Genomic DNA, 23,488 nt, shown 5'->3' with positions numbered 1-23,488 from the left:
CCAAAGTCGGCCAAAGAGGAATGAGGAAGAGAAGAAGTTCCGATCGCGATGGAATCACACCAAAGTCGACGACGACTCGCAACTCGGAGAGTGGGGGACTGATGATGGATATATTAGGAACTGGCTCGGGACAAACCAACCCGAGAAGGCGTGATGCAAGGGGCCAAGGGCGACCCCGGCACGGGCCGACTAAGGCCTCGGCTAGGGGACTCCCGCAGCCCGGCCAAGGTCGACCCGGGAAGGCGTGGTGCAAGGGGCCAAGGGTGGCCCCGGCACGGGCCGACTAAGGCCTCGGCTAGGGGACTCCCGCGGCCCGGCCAAGGTTGACCTCGGCAGGGGTTTACTTCGACCCGTCGACCACGGCTGGGGCCTACCTCGACCCAGGGGCAGAAGGCTGCCCCTGGTCCTCGCATGGACTCGGTCAAACCGCGATCCAACCGCCCCACTAGAATAGGGTGGGCGGTTAGGAGGTTAGCTAATATAAAAAGGGGGGATCATTGTCTTGTTGAGGGCATCTACATATGGGTCTTATTATTACATTCACCTTGTAATTCTCCTACAAACCTTATCAATACAAAAGTTGTCCCCGCAACACACATTTATCGCTTTTATTACCGCATTATTCTAGTCCTATTATTATCGGGTTTAGTAATTCGGGCTACCCCGGGTTAATTAAATCCATCAGGGTCATTCCTCGTGCTGAGGGGTTTGAACATGCAATTTATGGAATGACAACACAAGCACCAACCAACCAAACCTCTTCTCAAATTGTTTACATTGGGCATGAATGCATGATTGAAAAAATCGCTAGACACTCCTCGGGTGCTCAGGGGACACCTAGCGCCTAGGCGTCCGTGTATTTTTTATTCTATTTTTTATTTTTTAAAATTTTTTTAATTTTTTAAGACTTGATAATTTTAAACTATTTAATACTTTAATAGTTAATACTAAAATATTAAATATTAACCTAAAAACATCTAGAGTTTAAACAATTTAGGATTATTTTGCTCAAAACGATGTCATTTTGAGTTAAATAACCTTTTTAAAAAAGAAGTGAACAATAGCTAATTGGCGCATAGTCGGTGACTAAGCGGCCTAGGAGACCTAGTCGGCCGCCTAGACCACCGATTATGGCGATATGCTAGGCAGCCGGGCAGTGCCTAGGCGCCGATTAATCGGTGCCTAGGCAAAATTTTTGCAACACTAACATTTGCACAACTGGTCATACATATACTGTTCAAGAGCGCTAACAGAAAAATAATGAAGTAAAGATGAGGCACATGTATGACTAAGGTGAAAGTCAAATAAAGACCACACACTTGTCAAACTACTTCTCAAATTGTTCACATTGGCACAACTAGATATACATATACAGTTGAAGGATGCTGACAACAAAATAATAAAGTAAAGATGATGAGTTAATACCTCCAATGGTCCTCCGAGTATTAGCCACATACCAGTTGTGGTCATCTGAATTTTAAACGACTACACGTCCTCCAAGTTTTTAAAAATAAACACCCATAGTCTTCCTGTTATGTTTGCTATCAAATGGTCGTTAACTGTGAGGGCAAACTTGTCATTTATCCTATATTAACTCAAAAACCAATCAAAATTAGACCTATTGCTGATTTGTTATACTCGTCTTCTTCCAAAAAGTTTCCTTCTTCTGCCAAGATAATGGACGACAATGTTGAGCAGGAGATGGAACCTGCGCGGGCGGCGAGAGGTGTGGGTGCAGGAGTAGAGGCCTCCCACAGAGTGAATTTCCAGAAAACGCCTCCGCCGGTATTGTTTCGAGGCTCTTCGGCACCGTCCTATTTAAGCTGTTGAAGGAGACGTTAAACTGGTCGAGGTTTGGGAGCTGTAGCTCCGGAATGGACACGGACAAGCGATTGTTTTCGAGATAGAGCGTGCGCAAACGGGTCAAGTTGTTGAACCCGGACGGGATTTCGCCGGAGAAGTTATTGCTAGCAAGATTCAGCCGGACGAGAGAGTGAAGCTTGGAGAGGAAAGAGGGCACGGGCCCAAAGAAATGGTTCCCCTAGAGGTACAGGTTCCGAAGCTCCGTACATTTAGAGAAGACGAAAGGGAGAGACCCAGAGAGGCTGTTGAGGTGAAGGCTGAGTGTACGAAGGCGCATTAAGTTGGCAAGAGTGTTCGTCGGAATTTCCCCAGAGAGAGAAGAGCCCGGGAGCCAGAGAACATCAACCCTTTGGTTCTCGCATTTCACACTGGCCCTGTTGCAGGGGGTGGAGTCGGTGGTGTTCCAGAGAAAAGCGCAGCCACCCACGGTGGAGCGGAAGGCCAACAGCGCAACAAGGTCAGTGCTTAGATCTGAAGAAGCAGCGAGAGAGACGAATGGGTGAAGCAGAAGTAACAGCAGCTTTGGCAACTTCAAGTGCAGAAGCAGCGAGAGAGACCGTGAAGCTCCCATCAAGAATCTCATATGGTTTCCACGGCACATTCACCGGCCCAATTTGCTACCAGAAGCTTGATCAGAAGGGTTAAGGAAGAAATATAGGTGAAATGACATGTTTACTCTCATATTTAACGTCCATTTGATACCAAACTTAACGGAGGACCACGGGTGGTTATTTTTAAAAACTTAAAGAACGTCTCTTGATCGTTTAAAAGTCGAATGATCACAACTGGTATATGACTAATACTCAGAAGACCATTGGAGGACTAATACTCAGAAGACCATTGGAGGTATTAGCTCTAAAGATGAGGCACATGTATAACTAAGGTGAAAGTCCAATAAAGACCACACACTAGTCAAGCCATGGTCTTCAATACTAAAATGACACCCTTGTTGTACCCAATGTGAGCCATCCACCTAGCTTGGAGGTGTCTTGCCTGCACAACCCATTTACCTAAGTTTGATTCCTATCCAATTCATTATTATTTATAGTCCATCACTTCTTTGAACCGTTATCTCGGACATCCCATAGCTGATTTATAGTGGATTCGATCCCATAAAACCTTCAGGTACATAAATCTGGCCTAGTCCACAATATAACAATGCTGAAAGATGTTCTGCAGAAATTTTTGCAATTACTGTCACCAACAATATGTCCGACTCTTGTAGCTGTAGAGTTTCTAGAGCAGTATGGGATCCATCATCCATGAAAATGATATAGGCTAGACAACACATTACAATGTTCAATCTAAACTGACAATGGATGCTATATCAAGAATATATCATGGAATAGAAGCTGCACAACATCCTTCCACCTAAACATACAGGGTGTTGTTCAGCAAAGGTGTTCGGCGTTCTTCGACTGACCTTTTAATCTTCCTTCATACTACGAAAGCTCTACCCTTCGATGTACCAGTAAACTATAAGCCGGGAGGTTTAAACAGCGGAACCAGGCCAAAGATCCCTTCGATGTCAACTGGAGCGTTAAGCGCTTGCTTGAGAATCTCTGGTGCATTTGTTGTTCCTTTCCATGTGTTGAACCATGGTCCTCCTCCAACTTCTACACCTGCCATGTTACTCGTAACATCCAAGATCGCCTACAAAGTAGATACAGCTCAAATTTTGGGAGGAACTAAATCATATTCAAGGCATAAAATCTGAATCCTAAATGGAAAGATAATAACCTTTCCTTTACTGCCATCATAGCGGCGTTCCCACAGTTGCAGTCTTAGGTCAGCATAACAAGTATCTCGACATACAGGAGCAAGACCCATCTCTTGAGTAGGGGCACGCAATGTTGTGCCCGGGTCACTCGTTCTTGCTTCAAGTTCCACCTGCTCACATATTATTATCTCCGTTATACTTCCACTTGTGACTGTTACATTCAGAATTTCAGATTAACAATTGTGATCCAAACCCCGACACGTTTGAATAGACTGACCCAATTGCAACCTTGGCATCAAAATTTACCTTGTGTGTCGCATTCTCTGCAGTTATGTACCAGTGGCCCCACGGAGAAATTTCCCAAGTTACAGAACCATTCCATGGCACAAATTCGTAAAAGACACCTCCATAGTGAACTGCTATCTGCAATGTTTGATGGAACAATTTATAAAATAAAAAATAAATATGCCCAAATATACTTGGCATGATCATAGAACAAGTAGGGCAAGAATAAGAATAAAATATCGGAAAAAAATACCTTTGTTTGATGCATAATACTTTGCTTACTAAAATTCAGAGGTAATGGCAGTACAAGAGTTAAAAGAAAAATGGAACTTCATATATATAAATTTTAAGCTAGAAAATACCAGTGCAGCATTTTCAAAGTTGTCGCTTGTTCCAGGTCCAGGAATTTGCCTTAATCCACCGCCAGAAGTTAAAGAAACTTCTCCATCAGCACCTTCAAAGACATTGCATTGGACCTGCAAATTCAATATACGATACGTCCACATTAAAAAGATCCTAAAACTTGAAATATCAAATCTTATTTTTCACCTTTAGGATTTAGCAGCTTCTTTTTTATCCTATTTCTTTTCCACTTTTATACTTTGGTTACTATAGAAACAGGGTTCAAAGAAGCAAATGATTCATTTTCAATCACAAAAAAATTCCTCTCCGGTGTATCAATTTGCAAGGTTTGACCTTTACTTAAAAATAAAATAAAAACTATTTCTTCCTGTCATAGATTCATAGATTTTTCGGATTGCATATTATTTTAAATTATCAGCCTCCTCATCATAGAATCAGATAAGCATAAGAGTAACTAAGTAACATATCACTCTATTAAAAGAAAAGGAATAGCTGTGGGTAAATAGATGTAAAGAAGAAGGTACCCAGAACCACTTTCTAGGGAAGCCATCACCCCAGTTCTTCTCAGAATATGATGGGGCATTTTCGAACTCATACCTCTCACCATCCCACTCTATCCAACCTGGAATAGTAAATTCATGATTTAGTATTGCCTTAAGATACCTTCAAATACAATACGTGACGGTGCATAATTTTCTATTTTTCTTTGCAATTCGAAATGTGGCATAAACCTCCCAAAAGCCCGGCAAACTTCCCCCCAAATGAAAAAAATAACAGGATAAGGGTCAAATGGGCCCTCAAACTTGTTAATTAGAGAGGGAACATGCTAATACCTGTTGAAAGTCCAGCTGCCATGCAAACTTGCCAATGAGGTTCAAATACTGGGAATGCAGCAAGCCAACCAGCCGTGGACTTTTGCTTTGAGCCCACATTGCCCCATCCATAAATGGGGCGAGTGCTATACTCCCAGCGAGCAGTTTTCACGGTTTTTGCATAATCCGTCCTGTCAAGCTAAGTCATGTCAAACAATCAGAATATCATTTATCAAACAATTTCAATGAAACCCCAAAATAACCATCTTCTCCACATGCACACGAAGAGCAGTTTACATAACAGTGTAACACTGTTTACTGAAACAACTGTGGGGTTAGAAAGCAACTCTTTTATGAAAGAAAGCACCCAAAAAAAAAAAAAAAAAAAAAAAAAAAAAACAGTCTTTGTCTCTTTGATACCCATTAAAAGATTCAAGTATACAATAACATGTTCTTCACAAAAAATGATACTAAGAATAATAGTTGTTATCATTATTTTAAATATAAATAAAAGGCCCAAAGTAATAAATACATGGATGCATAGAAATGAAGACCCAAGTAGGGAAAGAAGGAAATATGAAACAAGATTCTCAACATCACTGGGATAATATGCAGTAGAGATGGGCTAGAACTCATTGGCAGATATATGCTTCAGGGTGGGGCCATTTGCCCGCACTTTAAACAGTATTATTGTGCAGTATAAGAAAATATAATCCTGTTCATACTCAATAAATAAATGGACCCCACTCATAAGATAAAATTACCTCCAAAATTCTAAAATTATAGAGAATTTATGATAGCCTGGAAAAGTAACATTGCTAATCCCTACATCTGTCACAATTTATGAGGAGAAACTATAAACTGTAACTTTGTAAAGCAAAAGGGGAATACCTTCCATCATCACGAATAAATCCTTGATGCCAAAGTGGTGTCACTTGAAAACCCTCCAAAACACGGCTATTGAACTCCTGTAGAAGTCCCTTATTTAAGATACACTCAAGGTATATGTTTTATTGTAACAAAAATATAACCACATATTTGTTAAACAAAGAAAATATCATTACTGAAACAACCAGTAGCTTCCATGATATGAAGTATGTATTCCTCTAACTATATGGTAATGCATCTTCAAGCTGACTACTCATAATAACACTAATAATATTAATAATCAACCATGTGGTTTGGATAAAATATTATCTTTTGCTTCTATTCTGTTTCTTAGAAAGAGATAATATGTAATGGAGGGACCAACAGCTTATTAATCACTTTCATAGTTTCACCATTTACCAAGGAGAGGAATTTGATGCTGGGTCATAAAAGATAGGCATGACCGCGGTTGGAACCGTTGGTTCTAACCGGATTTATTTAAAAAAAAAAAAAAAAATAATAATAATAATAATAATAATAAACTGTAATTTTTAATTTTTTCCAGTTTGGAACCGGAACCGCCGTGATACAAGTGTTGCTACACTTGTATCCATTTAATAGGCCAGAAGAAGCACTGCATAAAAACGCTTCATTTGGGGAGAAGAAGCACTCCAGAAAAGCTTCGTTTTTATTCCTAAGTTTATAAGCCTGTGACGCGATCCTAGATATCCTGGCCTATAACACGCCGGTTCCAGTTCCGGTTCCTTTTCATCTCGAACATTAACCGGAACCAACATGTTGGTTCTGGTTAGGAACCGGAACTAGAACCGTACGGACGGTTCGGATCCAGTTCCGGTTCAACAGTGCACGGTTCGGTTCGAACCGAACCGTGGTCATGCCTAATAAAAGAGCCAAATGGAGATAACGTTCTCTCATAACAAGCTAGAGCATGTTGCTTTGTTCAAACTCAACCATTTCATGGATACTAACTAAGTAACTATCAACCCACTTAATGTAGACATATCTGGCATGAATGCATTGTCATGTCGGACACTGTTTACACAATTGCAAAACATCAGACAAATACAATAATCTTCTTTTAGCTTTTGGAACCAGAAAATGTGTTAGAAATTGATGTTTCATAACAAAGTTAAGACTTCAGAGTTGATTGTTCTTTACAAATCCACATCAGGCTGATAATGTATGAACCAAGTAAAATGCAATCACCTGAGGAGGAACTTCCTTATTTGGAGGCCTGGCAGCTGTTTGGGCAATAAAAGTATTTCCAAGTGACAGTTCATGCCTTTCTGTTCACAAAGAAATTCATTCTAATCATTCAGTGGACAACCTTTAGCTCCTTAAGAAATGATAAAGATCCTTAATGGTCAGCAATATAAAATACAACAAATAAAAGAAACGTTCCAATCTATACTGCATGAGAAAAACTCGATTCCTTTTTAGAATAAAAAATGCAAGAGTCTAGACAGATCAAAATTCCAAACTACATTGGATTACAGAAACAGCAATTCCTTTTAATAAGACAAATTTTAGTGGATCAAAAAGTAGGATGCAAAATCTGCAGAAGAAGAGTGTGGAAGAACAGGAATCAGAAATAAAGAGCATAGAAAGCCAGCACGGCCATGTTTTGACAAGAATTCAAGAGGAAACTATGACATAGTGACATACAACAAGAAAGTTACTGATAAGACTTTTTCTAAAAAATGGACAGAACATATAAGGAAAGATGCCAGAGAATCTTACAAAACCTAAGAGATGTAAGGGAATCACATTCCCTTCAAAATCCAATGTGGAGGGAATGTTATATTCCCTTGGATAAACAAGATAACTTGAACCAAACATGGGAATGTGACATTCCAAATGTCACATTCCCTTGGTTATGTTATATAACTTGAACCAAACAACCCCTAAAGGGATGAAGGATATCATCAAAATTTTCAAATGACTACTTGACCACTAGCAGCATCACAGAGAACTAGTCTGTTAAAAAGTAAAAGAAGAACATACCACCCCAAAAGTTCTTAGACTCTGGAGTATATTGGCAAATATACTTGTCATCCGCACCAAGAATTTGAGCTCCAACTCCTGTAAAACGACGCCCGTACTGCACCTCCTCTATTCCACTCAATGGCTTAGTGAATGCAGGATTCTCAACAGAATACATATAACAGAAACTCTGTCTACATTCTGGAATTGAAACCTTAAAGAACCATCCCTCGAAAAACTGTCTACGAGTCCCATCAAAATGGTATCTGAATGAACCGACAAATAGCAAACATGAGAAAAAAGAAAATCCCAAAGGGGAAAATTACCACTATTCAATCAATTACGAAGCTATTTTGCACTCTACACAAAAGAGCTAAACATTGACACTATAAACTTCCAGTATAGAAAACTGCTCCAATGTATGCAGCTTACTCCCAATATCTTCCAACATCTTATCATTTTATCTAGTTCCAAAGTAGGAATTCACATATTTTTCTTGCCAACCAACATGGATGAGAACCAAAGACTACATTTCAGTTTGTTGATACACTATTAGAATTACAAGATATACTTTTTTAAAAATTTATCCGACAAAATTCACACTAAAACAAGCTACTTCCAATCCCACTACGAAAGACCTCAGCTTGTCTACTACTAATACCTAACTAAGTAATTATGGAGTAGTATAATATGAAAAATATTGAGTAACATAACAGGAGAAATGAATCATTTTTCTATAAAGATATTAATACGTGTCTACTAAAATCATTTGTCCAAAGTGAAAAATGAAGAATTGTTCTCTATTTTATTTTTTTCTATAAAATATTAATACGTCTCGAGTTTATTTGTGGAAATGAGCATAGATTGTATATAAATTACCCGCTGTGAGGAGTTCGAAGAGGGCGATTGGAAGGGGTGGGGGTATAAACGGGTTTAATAGCCTCTTTAATCTCCGGCGCGGGGTTTTCGACGGCGGAATCGGGCGCCGATACTGCTTTCACTCTGAACGCCGGCGACTTCTTTCCGACGCGCAGGTGCTTCCGCGGAGAGAATCTCGCAGTGTAAGATTGGGTTGGTGGAGAAACGGCAGAAGAACATGCAAGGAGGGTTTCCATGGATTCGCAACAGCAGCGTCTTCTGACGTCAGCAGAAACAGGTGGCGGAGAGACAGAACGCAGAGGGCGCGGTGGCGCTTTGACAGTGTATTTGGGCGTCCAAGTTTATTATATTTGGTAAATATGTCAATGATATTTCAGAGAAAAATATATTTGATTTAATAATTAGGTCAATTATTTTGATAAAGAATGTATTCAAGGTAAATATAATTAAGTAATTAATATTCAAGGTAAATACTTATCAGTGTAAACAACAATTTTATCTCCTCTTATAAGTTAGGGTCTGTTTGTAAAGTAGAAAAATGACTTTTGGAAAATGAGTCATTTTCTAAAAATTAGTGTTTGGTTGTTGTATTTGAAAAACTATTTTGGTGTATTTAGTTTATTTTCTGGAAAATAAGTAGAATTGTATAATTAAATTTTTTAATTATTTTATTTAGAATATAAAAATGTTTTTTATATGTTTTAAACCCAAAAAAAAAAAAAAAAAAAAAAAAAAAAAAAAAAACAGGCTGAATGTGGCGGAAAATGACTTTCGCTAAATTTTGGCGGAAGTCATTTTTTGCCAAAATGAGCACATTTTCTCCCGTCAACGAAAAATATTTTCTATTGACTGAATTTTTCAAGTGTAGCCAAACACTAAAAACCCAAAAAATGATTTTCAGATTTTCTGGGTTTCCAAACACAACCTTAATTAGATTAGATAACTCACATTATGTTGGGTTATAACATATATTGTTAGTAAATATTGATTATACCCAATAATTAACCAATAGTTATCTAGTACAAATGTACAATAAGACATTGATGTTATTCAATACTTTAGAAGTTTTATTATCTTATTACATGTTTTTTCCTGGATTGTGGTTGAGTGAGATTGACTCATCCATCTTTAACCAAATGTCAATGATTCGACCATAGACTTTGGGTAGCGAACAACCTTAGGCGTTTCTTTGGAAGGAATGAATTATGGGAAAAATGAATTGTAATTAGTGGTAAAATAGTGTGGAATAAAGTAAGAATTCAAATTAAATTGTTTGGTATGGATGAATATAATTATTGGGAATGATAAAGGAAGAAGTGGTATAAAGACTAAAATATCTATGTGTAATAATAATCAATGGTAAGAAGTCATTTTCATCCCTTTTCCATTTCCTTTCCCCATTGAATTGCAATTCATATAGGGAGGGTATGAATTGCAATTCAACAAAATGAGGAATTACAATTCGGTGGAATTACAATTCCCTCCAACCAAACACTGTAATTCGGGTGGTCAACGAATTAAGTTGTAATTGAATTGCAACTACATCCAACCAAACAATCCATAAATCTCCATGCCAACTGTGCCTATAATTCAGCGAGGTTGGAAACTTTGGGCTACATCCAAAAAAATCTTATTACGTGTTTATTGGAGCAAAAAAATGACCTAATCAATACATGTAATGTTTTAAAAAATTATACATTCATAATTTCAAAACTATTATAAATATGCTATTGTCCAATGGGAATTTTACAATTAAAAAGATTTATTAATAGAATTAAAAAGAATTATTAATATTTATATATTTTTAACAAATTGTACAAATACACACATTTTTATATTTATTTTTATTTCGCATCATGTGTTTTTGTTTTCTTGTTTGCTACCCATTTGTAGAATGTGACACTTCATAAATGTAATTGTCGTGTGATACAAGTTTGTCTATATACAACAAATAATTGCACATTACTTGTAAGGCTTTGTGTATGAAACTTGCATGCTTTTAGCAATTAAGAATGGGGTATTGGATGGTTGGAACTTACTTAGAATGAGGACTTCTTCAAGAATTGGGATACATATGATGATGACAAGATATCATTAACCATACAGATTAAAAATAAATAAATAAATAAAATAACAAGACATCAATACATCACTAATCAAACCGATAAAAAGAAAAAATAACAAGAAATCATTCACACTATTAGGATAATAATAGAGGAAAAGCATAAGTGGATAAGATAAAGGACAATAATGAATTACCAACTATAAAGATTTTTTAGTTTTAGAGACAAGTTTTTTTGTATTTTCTTTGAAATTTCCTTTTTAATAATTTTAATATTTCATTCTCCATTATGTGTGTGTATAATTTGGTTCAAGTGGGAACATCATACTATAAAGTGAAAAGTGATTACAAATTATGACAATCAATTTAGAAGATTTAATGGTTGAAAATAAAGAGAAACACTTATAAAAAGCTTACGAGTGTATCTATTAAAATTTTACTTAATTTGAGTGTATTAGTTGATGACAAATAGTACTCTCAAGGGCTTTATTGCAAATATTCATTGCTACTTATTATGGGCCGCATAACTGGAAGAGAAATTGCATTATAAGTGAAAATCGTCGACAGCAGGATTCGAACCTGCGCAGGCAAAGCCCAACAGATTTCGAGTCTGTCTCCTTAACCACTCGGACATATCGACCTATTTGGTAATTTAGGGAATCTTTAATATTTAAAGACCAATAGTATTATTCTAATTCTAGTCTCCAAAAACATAACTAATTCCTATGTCCATAATGTTGACAAACAAAGTTCATCTCGTGTGCATGTGTAGTTCACCGACTATACACATTTGATATCTTATACATGTTCTGTTGATTTTGTGTCCAACCGCACGTTCATGTTGATGTAAATTACACCCCATGTGCATAAGTTGGCCGGGCATGTTACATGCACTACTTACTAAAATTAATAAATTGTTTTAATGAGAACATGCTCAGTGAAGATGATACACCTTGTTGCGGTTATTGTTATTATTATTATTATTGCTATTATTATTATTATTATTATTATTATTGTTATTGGTATTGTTATTGTTATTGTTTTTCTATATATATATATATATATATATATATATATATATATATATATATATATATATATATATATCTCGATGTATTTGAAGGATGGATTGAAGAGCATATTATTGAATTGTCCGATGACAATCTTTTCTTTATTTCCTTTTTTCTGGAGTTAGACTATCACTCGAAATATAGTCATTTGGAGTTGTGTTGCCACTCGAAGCACACCATGTCTCTTCTTTCCCATTTTTTGGAGTTTTTCTCTTGACTTGAAGAAGAGCATTTCCATACAACCTCAGAAGATTATTGTTGAAAAATAAAGAGAAAATGGTGGGTTAGTTTTTAAAATTTTACAAACTTAAAAGTTTATAGTAATTATAAAATTGACCTTATATTTTGTTTACTAAAACATTCAAGCATTGACGAACCATGATGGACGGCTGTAAATCCTGTAATTCATCCTTACTTTTTACAATGATGAGAACCATATTCTAATTTGAACTCTTCTCTATATATGGAGTGCACTTTGCAACACTATATTATACATTTGACCCGTTTGAAAGTGCAAAGTTTTAAATATATTTATAAAGAACCTTGTATGACTTCACTTTTTAGAGGAGGGGAATGAATGAGAGAAGTCTTAAATGGACATCCTATTCGACTTATAAATGCATTTAGAATGGAGTCCACTTTGTTTAAGCAATTATGTCAAGACTTATATTCAAAATATGGATTACAATGTACTAGGAATATGTCAGTTGTGGAGAAATAGAGATGTTTTTTGGGTGCTATACTGCTATCTACAGTCTGCTATGGGTGCTTCAAATAGAGATGTTGGAGAGCAATTTCAACATTCCGGTGAAACAATACGTAGAGCATTTCATGAAGTTTTGGAAGCAATTAAGTCAGACCTCTATTGAGATGAAAGAGATCTACAACAATATTGCTACTTCATTATGGGATGCTAGATTATTATTATGCTAATAGTTTTATTTCAAAATGTTAAATTTTAATATGTAAACAAATCTATTTAAATTTTATGAATATATTCTTTTTTAGTTTTTTTTTTTTTTTTTTACATTTATTAGCTTATCAAAAAACTAATTTTACCAAACACTTTTAAGCATAATCAGCTAGCTTAACCGCTCTTCAGTTTTTAGCTTCTAACTTATAACTTTTCAATTAGGTTTGTCAAACATAGCCTTAAAGTTTATTTTTAGAGTTTATGATTTAGTTTTTAATTTGGTTTAGTGCTTTGCTTTTTAGTTTAGTTTACGAGTTCACTTTTTATTGCTTAAGGTTTATGGGTTCATTAAATCATTTTCTCATTTGAACCCTTCTTCATATATAGAATGCCGTTTTGCAACACTATATTGTGCACTTTATCAACCTAAAAAGTGCACTACACTTAAAGTTTATCTTTTAGATTTTAGAGTTTATAGTTTAGTTTTTTAATTTAGTTTGGTGCTTTGCTTCACTTAAGGTTTAATATTTTATTGTTTAAGTTTAGGACTTAGGTTTTTTTTTTTTCCCAGATTTTAAGGAATTTATCTAGAAATGTACTTTATACTATTAAAAATTACACTATAGTTTTAAAAATTATACTTTTAAAATTAGAGAAAATCACTAAAATATCACCGCATTTGCTTAAACATTAAAATAAATAGAAAAGATGCAGTTTTCATCGTCATCCAAAAAACAATAATAAATAAATAGGAAATATATTTGTATTATGTTGCACGATTATCTTTTAATAGAGTTTTTTTTTTTTTTTTTTTGGCTTTTCTTGTCCCAACAGATTGAACCCCCAAGCCTAAGGGCCCCACACTCCGACCTGACAGAGCATGTGGGAGGAGTAAATCACGGTGACTCAATGGTTTAGTGGACAGGATCAAATGCTGGTGCGCACAAAGAATCTGCCCACCTTACTAGTTTTCTAGTTTTTGGACTTTAAGTGTTTTTTTTTTTTTTTTTTTTTTTTTTTTTTTTTTTGGCTTTTCTAGTTTTCTTTACTCACTATAATTGATTATAATTAAAGAGGACATTTGAAAAAATTTCCCATCTAGATAAATGGATGAAATCATAGTCCAAGGCTTCATTAATGGAAAAATGATTCATCATAGGAACAAAAGATATCTACCAAACAACTGTACTTATACCCTTTGATTTACGGGAAGTCTGCAATTGCTACCCAAAATGTGAACTTTGGGTGAAACCCGCTTTGTGACAATAGTAATACCTAAATAGCTCAATCCATAACCATCTAACAAAAAAAATTTACAGATAGTACCATACTACCAGCAAGAATGCAAATGTGTAACAAATTGCAGTCCAAGAAAGTAGAATATATAATTCTTCAGTTCACCAAAAAAAAAAAAAAAAAAAAAAGGGAAGACTCGCGATAAAAGTTCAGCCGAAAGAAATTACTTGGTTGAATATTCGCAATTGTGTCTTGGACTTGGAGTTGATGAACCTCATCAGCAATCTGTTCTACGCCTCTATACGCCGTGTGGATACACCTTTGCTTCTTTGCAAGTTAGTAGCCCGGCAAAGTAGAATGGACAAGTACTCATCAATGGCTGCCCCGATGAGAGGGGAAGATGGAGGAGAATCGTATTGTGAGAATCTCTATGGCACTATGATGGGAAGCTAGTACACTACGCAAGAAAAACCCGAATAGGATATGCTTTCACCAGTTTACTACGCATCCCTGCAACTAAAAACCGAGTAGTCACATAGTATTGTGTTATTTACTTTACGTGAGATATGGAATGAGTATCGGTGTAGTTCCCTCACCTTCGCACTTTTGATAGTAGCAGCGTACAACAGACCGTCATACGAAGAGGGAAGTTATAATGCTGGAATGGTTCTTTATGAAAGTGTAGGGTTGCAAAAATTCCGTGTCGAATTGCCAAACCATGATCCTCGAACAATTCTTTGGAATGCCCTCCATTTGGCTTTCGTCTTCCACTATTTGTTCAATAAATGCGGTTGCCTGAAACAAAAATCATTATCGTTTGTTAAATAGCAAATAGAAGTTAAGCACACGCAACGACAAGGGTAATTGCGTAATTGGGAGATGCAGAGCATCTCAACTGGGCATGCCATGAAATACCAACGATAAACTTGAATGTTGTAAATTGGGAGGAATAGAGGATATGTTGTAAATCGTTTTCCTAGCCCTCTCCTCACGCGTCGTCCATCAGCGAATATATGAAGCTCAGAAAAGAAGAGATCCCGAAATCCAGTGAAATGAAGACTTGGAACAAATCTCCGAGAAACAACGAGTTTTGGCTGGGGAGAATCTCTGAATCGTCGTCTTAGAAGCTCCAGGAGATACGCAGGAGCTGTGGAGTCGTGGTGGAGAGCTCGTTCTGCTTGGTCAGTGTTTGGAAAGCACAAGTCTCAAATCAAATTCTTGGTGCTCATAATCCATCCAGATTCTCTCTTGTGAGGCGGATCTAGGCGCAGCCTTCTGATGAATTTGTTTATCATTTTCATTCCTTCTTCATTCTCACTAGCGCCTGGAGCACTTGAGAGGGCAGTTCATTCTCCCCTCTTCTCATTTTCCAAGGATGAGTTTAAATTTTAATTAAATAAAATAGTTTGCAGTGAGTTTAAAATTTAATTAAACAAAATAATTAAAATGTTTAATTATACAATTCAAAGTCATTTTCTAGAAAATGAACCAAACACACAAAGACAATTTTCTGTTGGGCAGCCAAACACCGGAAAGGAAAATGTTTTCTGGAAAATGACTCATTTTCCTGCTTTCCAAACGGACCCTTAGTTGCATGTGTTACTTTTTTTTTTTTTTGGTCAGACCACGAGGTGTCCTGAGAAAGCCCTAACTGTAGGAGGCACCTTTAAGCCGCAAATTATGTCGTGCAACCGTGTGCACCATGCATGGTGCAACCAGTTGCAAAACAATGTCGTTTTGATAAAAATGAAGCTGTCCGACTTTAAAAAAAAAACCATTGTCGATTGCCATTAACTATGCATAATTTGAACTATATATCCAGAATTAATGAACTATATATACAAAATTAATGAACTATATATACAAATTAATGAACTATATATCCAGAATTAGTGAACTATATATACACACCGGTTACTAGTACTATGTGTTGGCTTATGGCAGTTCGCTGCGTCTGTGTATTCAGAATGAATAAACTATATATTCAGAATTAATGAACTATAAATTCAGAATTAGTGAACTATATATCCATACTTAATGAACTATATATCCCGAATTAGTGAACTATATATCCAGAATTAGTGAACTATATATCCACATCTAGAATTAATGAACTACATATCCATAATTAATGAACTATATATCCAAAATTAGTGAACTATATATCCACACCGGTTACTAGTAGTGTGTATTCAGAATGAATGAACTATATATTCATATTGGTGGAGTTTAAAAAAAAAAAAAAAAAAAAAAAAAAACATGATTGGTGGAGTTAAACGGTGCCACTAACGGCACCATTACTCCACCAAAGTGAAACGGCGTCGTTCGCAACCATGTGCACCATGCATGATGGTGCACGGTTGCACAGCATAACGATTGCCTTTAAGCCCTACCATACCCGTTCACACCGGGCCAGCCCAATTAAAGAACAAAATGCTGGTCAAATTGGTTTTTCCATACAAGAAGGGATTCGAACCCCGACCTCTCTTAAGGGACGAGAGTACACAGCCACTCACGTCAACCAAGCTGGTTACTTAGTTGCATGTGTTGCTTAGTTCTATATCTAAACCTAGGTATTTCCAAACCGAGCTTTCAGGGCTTCAACAAGGTCAATGTTGGTATTTCAAAAACAATATTCTATATGAAAAACACTGCAGAAAATATTAGCTAACACGGCTAAATGTCATTCTTAACACTCTAGACATAACCACCATGAGGAAGTACGAGATAAAAGGGGGGGGGAAGAGAACTTACTTGGAAACCGTCTTTCACAGTATCAATCTGTCTAATAGGTTCGAGTGTAGGTCTATGCCACCGCTTAGGATCCCAAAGAATAGTACTATTAAAGGCAAATCCTGACATTTCTGCTTGGAATCTCCGTAATCGCTTCTTCCTATCATTTGTGTGCCACCCTAAGACCTGCGAACCTTTGCAGATAGGACCTTCCAAGATAACATGCCTGTTATTTTCCGCCATTCTTGGCATTGCCCATGTCCCAAATCGCCTGCAAACAAGAACTTTAATAAAAAAGTTTGCACATAGAATCAACACATTTTACCTTGTACCATTGTTTGTCAGAATCAGCAAATATCTAATCTAGAATGCAGAGCAATTGAAGAGCAAAATTTTCCCGGGCAGAAACAAATCCTTAATTTTAAAAATTATTTTGCAAAGACATGAGTTGTAGAAATGCTTTTTGCTATATGATTGATTTGGCATTTTGGCCTCTGTTTTCATAATTTGACCAAGGGTCCATTTGGAAGAGCAGGGGTGGTGGATTAGTCTTCTTAAGTTAGCCAAAAACTAGTAAAATTCTCCTGTTTTAAACTTTCATGTCAGAATTCGGTTAGGTGACCCAAATACCCACGACCTGGCATATAACAATCCTAGCTATCAGTCCTCACTACGGTTTCTTTAATTTGGTGGAGCTATAGTATTTATCGTAAGATGACCTATTACCCCAAGAAAGCCACTGGAGATTTAAGGTTGCTCCATACCCAAACCCAAACCCAAGGCCAAGGATCGATCCCTTGACGTTTGATTAAGGATGAATGAGTCCCTTCCACTCAATCACACCCCCTAGGCAATGTTGCAGAAGGTGCTAGACGCTAGTCAGGCACCCGGGGCCGCCTAGTCACCTCCTATGCGGTCGAGTAATTCAAGTATATCATCTCACTCAGGATTGTGAGTTGTTAAACTATTATAATCTCACAAACTAGTCAACTACATATGTTAGAAGGTTAGTTGAGTACATGGTTGGAGGAATATAAAAGAGGAGCAACCGAGCAAGCAAAAAATATCACTCGGCCGAGTTGGGCGCCGACTCAGCCTAGTTGGGTGCCAACTAGGCGGAGTTAGGTGCCTAACTCAACGCCTAGGGCGCCTAGTCGGCCAACCAACTAAAAGCCGCCTAGGGCTTAAATTGCCTCGGCCTAGTGGCGCCTAGGCTGATTTTTACAACACTGTCCCATGTTATATTTTTGTTTGTATTTATTCATTTCTTGAAGCAAAAAACAGCCACCATGTAAATAAATGCACAATTTTGTCAATTCAATTCCAGTCAAACTCTAGCAAGATAGAAGAAGATGAGCACTAAGACCAATATGTCCAAATAAGCAAGAACTGAACTAGTTCAGCAGTAAAAACAATCGTATGAGACAAACTCACATCACAGATAATTATTCCTTAAAATAGGGAAATGCGTACCTGATCTCTCTCATTTGCTCGAAGAGGTCAAGAGAATATGTCTTATCATCATCTGCAAAGTAAACAATCCCATCAAGATGGTGTGTCTCTATGTGGGAGAGTGCCACATTCCTCATGTGTACACTTCGGTCTTTTACTTCCGTTAAGTTCTTACTGCATACCAGATGCCTGTACATAACTCCAGTTCTCCTCAACGTATCAGCTGTTTCCGCAGATTGAGAGGTCATTTCCACAACTATCCACAACAAAGGAGGCGGGACCAATTTCAATGTATGTGCTAGACGATTCAGGTAATATGCTTGAAACGGACGAGGCTCTATTGGGGTCACAACGATTAAAAGTTTATGGAAGTCCATTGCCAGATCTTGGTCTATCGATTGGTTAAAATGGACATCACTGTCGATTCCACCTATCACCTTACTATTTTCTTCGTGTGATTCCACTGTAGAATTATCCACAGCCACTGGATTCTCGACTCTCGATGTCAAATTACTGATCCTGCCATCATCCATTTGGAGGTTTTCGAAAGAGAAAGCTTGATGCTTGGATACATGGTTCACGGACAAATTCAGAGAAAGAAACGGGGTAAAGCCAATAAAGACCCCAACAACGAAGCATAAGAAGTAATGCAGAAGAGATCTCCTCCAAATTTGTCCCCTTAACTTTGACCTTTCCAAGGGCCTCGAAGATCTATGCGAGAGAAGACCAAGCACGAAATTCTGGGCTTTGTACAATGCATAATCCAACGAACCAATCGAAGATGGCAACAGCGCACTAGGGGGTGCGTGATTTTGATTACTCAACGATGACTTGGACAACGGAGAAGAAGCAACCGTGCATGCTTCCCCGTTCATAGGACTTCCCGGCCTAGGCACAGGGGACAATGTTCTTCTAATTGAAGCCATCACAACAAATCACTTGGCAACGTAATTAACCAATAAACTTTCTTTCAATAAGTATCTAATAGCAGTTTTACCACCAAAATGGAGTTCAAAACGATCACTTCCACTCCCTTTCTACTAAATCCCCTTAAGCAAAACTCCTCAAAGCATACCAAAATCACATTAGGCAAGAGGAAAGGATATCCTCAACCAAAGGCAACTCAGCCTATGCTCAAATTGATGCAAATTATGCAGCCAATTCCAAGCAACACTATTTCTGTCTTCTACTCGAACTAGCAAACAAATGCTCTTTCAAGTACCCATCACACTTGAATAGACTCTCATGTAATTTACCAAGATCACTGGCTCCACCTCAATAGATATTCAAAAACACAAAAAAAAATTTCTAATAATTAAACTCTTACAGATACATCTCCAATCATAAGCACCCACAGACCCTGGCCAAGAAATATCTTTTTCTTCCAATCTCGTGTAACGATAACTAGGAATCAAGCACTTGATCTACACCCAAAAAGCTCAAAATATCTTGCAAAACAAACAAAAAAATCAAAACTTTTTCGGAAAGAACAGCTCACAGCAACTAAATAAATCTCAAGACCAAGAACCCATCAAAACCCAATAGCCTTGGAAGCGAATATGAAATACCCAAAGCTTTTGCCAGTTCAAATATCCAGATTTGAAGTTCAAAGACAGCAAAACTTGAGCTGGAATTACCTTATTTGGTGCAATGAGAAATGGGTCCTGGATCCTTTGCCCCAAATCCCTTTGAACGGCGAAGGGAATACCCAAAGCTCTGGCAATTATGCTCTTCTTCACGTGCCTCCCTTCAGCAATTATAGAAGTAAAATCAGTGCTGGGTTGACGGAAAAAGATCTGTAAGGCAGCTTTTAAGCCAAAAATGTTTCTTTTTTTTTATTTTTTACCTTTTTTTTCTTGGAGTTGAATCTGTAGAGAATACACTGAATGAGACTTATGAGAGTCAATAACGTGAGGAAGAATTTACTTTTTCTATAACTGTAGCTAAAGAGATTTCGAATTCGAGTTCTGAAAATATAACTGTGAAATTTGAAAAAATAAATAAATTAAATGAGGAAAGAGGGACAGAAAATAGTGTGATAAGGAATGGAAAAATTAAAAATATTTATGGGGCATAAACAAGATGAAATTCTATTGAGAGAAAGAAAAATTATTTGAAAAAGTTTTTAAGAAAATGATTTTTTTTTGGGCAAAACATAGTACTCCGTAGTAGGTATTTTATATAGAATGTCTGCATTGAATTAGGTGTTACGGATTATTATATTGAATTCAATTTTTACTAAATTAGTTACAATTAGATGGCATTTTTTTTTTTTTGAATGTCAATTAGATGGCATTTGGTATCATATTATTACGATAAAACTAATTCAGATTCAGTTCTAGTCGCGCCGATAAATTTGACTTTTATTCAAATGAAAGTTTATTTTATAAGTTTTTAACTTGACGCATTCGTATAATAGTCGATTTTTCTATTTGCAATTGCATTCTCAAATTGTTGAGTTAAATGTTTAAATATTTTTAAAATGTTACCACCCCATGTGAGATACCATACAACAAATCTACAATATTTTGATGTTTATATGTTAATTTTCGGAATGCGACATGTACACTGTGTTATTAAAATTGCCTTCTATAAAACGTTGTATATAATAGGACGTAATAAATACGGAGTAGATTGACTTCTGATTCGGTCCATCAAACATTGAGGCAATCCTATTTTTGCCCCAAATTTTATACGGAGTAATTAATTCTAATTTTAGTCATTTGAATACTTTTTTTTTTTTTTTTTGCATTAGGTTTTTATCATTCAAAAATTAGATTTAATATTTGTTTTGTTCTATATATTAGATTTCTAGCATACGTCAAACTAATCATAAGTTCTAAAACCATTACTCAAGAGTTGGTAATCAGCGGTTAGCGGTAGCGGATTGTATTAGCGATTAACAAATAGCGAATTGTGTTAGCGGGTTTAACCAGCGGTTTGTAAAAATATATTTGATAAAATTAACTGTTTAGATTAGCAGTTAACAGGTAAAATGACCAAAAGAGGTATAATAATAATAATAATAATAATAATAATAATAATAACAACAACAACAACAACAACAACAACAACAACAACAACAACAACGTAGTAGTAATAATAATAATAATAATAATAATAATAATAATAATAATAATAATAATAATAATAATAATAATAATAATAATAATAAATAAATAAATAAATAAATAAATAAATAAATTTTTTAAAAAAAACAAACAAAGAAACAAATTGATGTGAGATCAAATGATCCCACATCGAATTATTAACTAAAAGGAGCAATGTCCCCTTATTTAATCCAGCCCATCCGATTCCCACATCAGATGAACAGGAAAAAAACAAGCCTCAGGCTTCTTTATTTAGAAGCCTTGGCTTCTATAAATGAAACAAGATTAAAAAAAAAGAAAAAAAAAAGAATAAAGGGCGTTTTGGACAATGTCCAAAATGCCAATATGAAACGCTGCTAATAGCAGCATTTCAGATTTTGGCAGTTTGGAGCAAATTTGTTGCTCTAAACCGTCATTTATCAAACAAGGTTTTCAGCATTTTGACATGTTTAAAACGCTGAAAACGGCAGATCCGTCAAAATTTTGGCAGATCCGTCAATAACCAAACAAGGCCGAAGTAAATTGTGAGTCGTCTCGTTAATCCCTAGGTTTCCGCCCCTTGCATGTAGTCATGTACACTATGCGTACAAGGGGTCTTCATCATTTCTGATCGGTCAATGTCTCTTAATGACCCTTCATGTTCATAGTCGGATTTGAACCCCAAATTACCGCTGAAGTTACCACTATACCAAAAGTTATAGGTAATAGCGAATGCGAAACTTTATTTTCTTATATTAGTGTAGCAGTCAATACAACGTTCCAATGATTTTTGGTCCTTCTGATTATTTTTTTCTTGTGAAACCCTATTTTAGGTAATGGTATTTTCGCCTCTTCAAATTTTTATTTTTATTTTATTTTCTGGCTAGTTCTTTTCCTGATTTTCTTCTTTAGTTGTGGATTGCACCTCCTTCACTCGGCTCTTTTCTTCATCTCCTTCACACGCTGTAATCTCTGGCGTATTGAAATTATGGTCTGGAATCTTTTCAGGTTTTGACCAATGAGGATAGAGGTTGTGATCCTCGATCACCTGCTGGCTCTGTTGTATATGGAACGTCGGAGAAATGTCGGCCATGTTAGCAAACGCTAATAGGGATGGCTCATTGGAGGAAGTGACCATGTTCGTGAAGGTTGTAGTTATTGTAATTGCAAAATTCCGTGTTGAGCGAGTCACATCGAGAGCACTTCAATGCCGAGAAGTTGTGATGCTAGTTCGATTATAGCTAAAATATTTTAAGACAAAAAAAAAAAAAAAAAAAAAAAAAAAAAAAAAAAACAAACAAACAAACAAAGAAGGGATACGGAGCCATGTGAAGGAGATTACGACAAGAACCGGATGAAGGAGATGAAGGCAAGAGTCAAGTGAAGGAGGTGCAATCCATGACTAAAGACAAAAATTGGGAAAAACAAATCTCCCGAACAATTGGAAAATAAAAGAATTGAAGAGACGAAAATGTCATTGCCTAAAATAAAGTTCACTGAAAAAGTCATCAGAATGACCAAAAGTATCCAAAATATAATAGTCTGAGATGTTAAATGACAAAAATGATAATCTAAGACTAAATTTGGAATTGCCCACCTCTACTAGAATTAACTCTAATTGAGAATTTATATTAAAAAGAATAAAGAAAAAAAAAAAAGAAGAAAAAGGTCATTATTAAGGTCTCATTAGAATTTAGAAACCTCAAGTCACTAGAAATTAGACAAAATAAAAAATAAAAATTGCTACTAACAAAATAATTATCTTTATCCGAGACTTTGTGGTTTAATGGTACCCGAGTTGAACTTCCATTTGGAAGGTTGTGAGTTCGAGCCTCAGTGAAGGCGTTATTGGTTCTTTGTGTTTCAGTAGGTTGAGAAAGTATATGAACAGATACTACATTGTAATAGAGCCAGTAACATTCAAAAAAAATCTTTATCCAAATTTCAATAGTTTGGAGACTATTCTTGTAGTAGATTTAGTTTTAAACCCTTATCTTTGCTTTTATGCAAATTCAATCCATTACTTTTAATGGGTACACAATATTCTTTGGACTTAATTCCATTTTTATTACTTACATATAACAATTATTACTATGATTTTCACTATTTTAATGAAGATCCATATGATCCTTTACACAAA

At 36.1% G+C, this 23,488-nt stretch overlaps 2 protein-coding genes, 1 long non-coding RNA gene and 1 other non-coding gene across 5 annotated transcripts; 1 reads left to right on the top strand and 3 right to left on the bottom strand.

Moving 5' to 3' along the window:
* Positions 1 to 3,016: 3,016 nt before the first annotated feature.
* Positions 3,017 to 9,133, bottom strand: LOC109178717 (tocopherol cyclase, chloroplastic). The gene is made up of 10 exons (XM_019328256.1): positions 8,794 to 9,133; positions 7,936 to 8,180; positions 7,138 to 7,217; positions 5,935 to 6,011; positions 5,065 to 5,234; positions 4,756 to 4,853; positions 4,231 to 4,344; positions 3,890 to 4,006; positions 3,604 to 3,753; positions 3,017 to 3,516 (listed from the first exon to the last, which is right to left on the bottom strand). The coding sequence occupies exons 1-10, from the start codon at positions 9,027 to 9,029 to the stop codon at positions 3,340 to 3,342; spliced, it is 1,464 nt and encodes a 487-aa protein (XP_019183801.1). The 5' UTR covers positions 9,030 to 9,133; the 3' UTR covers positions 3,017 to 3,339.
* Positions 9,134 to 11,413: 2,280 nt separating this feature from the next.
* Positions 11,414 to 11,495, bottom strand: TRNAS-CGA. Its single transcript has one exon. It is a non-coding gene; the product is annotated as a tRNA-Ser (tRNA).
* A 2,430-nt stretch (positions 11,496 to 13,925) lies between these two features.
* Positions 13,926 to 20,129, bottom strand: LOC109178713 (probable beta-1,4-xylosyltransferase IRX9H). Of its 2 annotated transcripts, XM_019328250.1 has the most exons (5): positions 19,897 to 20,129; positions 18,281 to 19,707; positions 16,829 to 17,078; positions 14,671 to 14,869; positions 13,926 to 14,590 (listed from the first exon to the last, which is right to left on the bottom strand). In XM_019328250.1, the coding sequence occupies exons 2-4, from the start codon at positions 19,183 to 19,185 to the stop codon at positions 14,708 to 14,710; spliced, it is 1,317 nt and encodes a 438-aa protein (XP_019183795.1). In that variant the 5' UTR covers positions 19,186 to 19,707; positions 19,897 to 20,129; the 3' UTR covers positions 13,926 to 14,590; positions 14,671 to 14,707. The 2 variants fall into 2 exon arrangements, with proteins under 2 accessions (XP_019183795.1, XP_019183794.1); XM_019328249.1 differs by having other exon boundaries at positions 18,281 to 20,129.
* On the top strand, positions 14,876 to 16,820 carry LOC109178714. Its single transcript, XR_002053759.1, has 2 exons — positions 14,876 to 15,037; positions 16,601 to 16,820. It is a non-coding gene; the product is annotated as an uncharacterized LOC109178714 (long non-coding RNA).
* Positions 20,130 to 23,488: the final 3,359 nt, after the last annotated feature.

The sequence above is a fragment of the Ipomoea nil genome, unplaced genomic scaffold (genome assembly GCF_001879475.1).
Source record: "Ipomoea nil cultivar Tokyo-kokei standard unplaced genomic scaffold, Asagao_1.1 scaffold0865, whole genome shotgun sequence".
Taxonomy (NCBI): Eukaryota; Viridiplantae; Streptophyta; class Magnoliopsida; order Solanales; family Convolvulaceae; genus Ipomoea; species Ipomoea nil.
Note: the sequence above shows the minus strand (reverse complement) of the source record. Positions and strands in the feature narration are given on the sequence as shown.

Bases quoted from the DNA above. Each gene is read 5' to 3' on its own strand.
- LOC109178717 (XM_019328256.1), bottom strand. From the start codon at position 9,029: ATGGAAACCCTCCTTGCATGTTCTTCTGCCGTTTCTCCACCAACCCAA. The intron at 7,218-7,935 runs GTATGTTCTTCT...CTTTGTGAACAG, and splicing joins GTCTAAGAACTTTTGGGGTG to AAAGGCATGAACTGTCACTT. The intron at 3,517-3,603 runs GTTATTATCTTT...TCTACTTTGTAG, and splicing joins ATGATGGCAGTAAAGGAAAG to GCGATCTTGGATGTTACGAG.
- LOC109178713 (XM_019328249.1), bottom strand. From the start codon at position 19,185: ATGGCTTCAATTAGAAGAACATTGTCCCCTGTGCCTAGGCCGGGAAGT. The intron at 17,079-18,280 runs GTACGCATTTCC...TCTTGTTTGCAG, and splicing joins GAGCAAATGAGAGAGATCAG to GCGATTTGGGACATGGGCAA. The intron at 14,870-16,828 runs GTAAGTTCTCTT...TTTTTGTTTCAG, and splicing joins CTGTGAAAGACGGTTTCCAA to GCAACCGCATTTATTGAACA.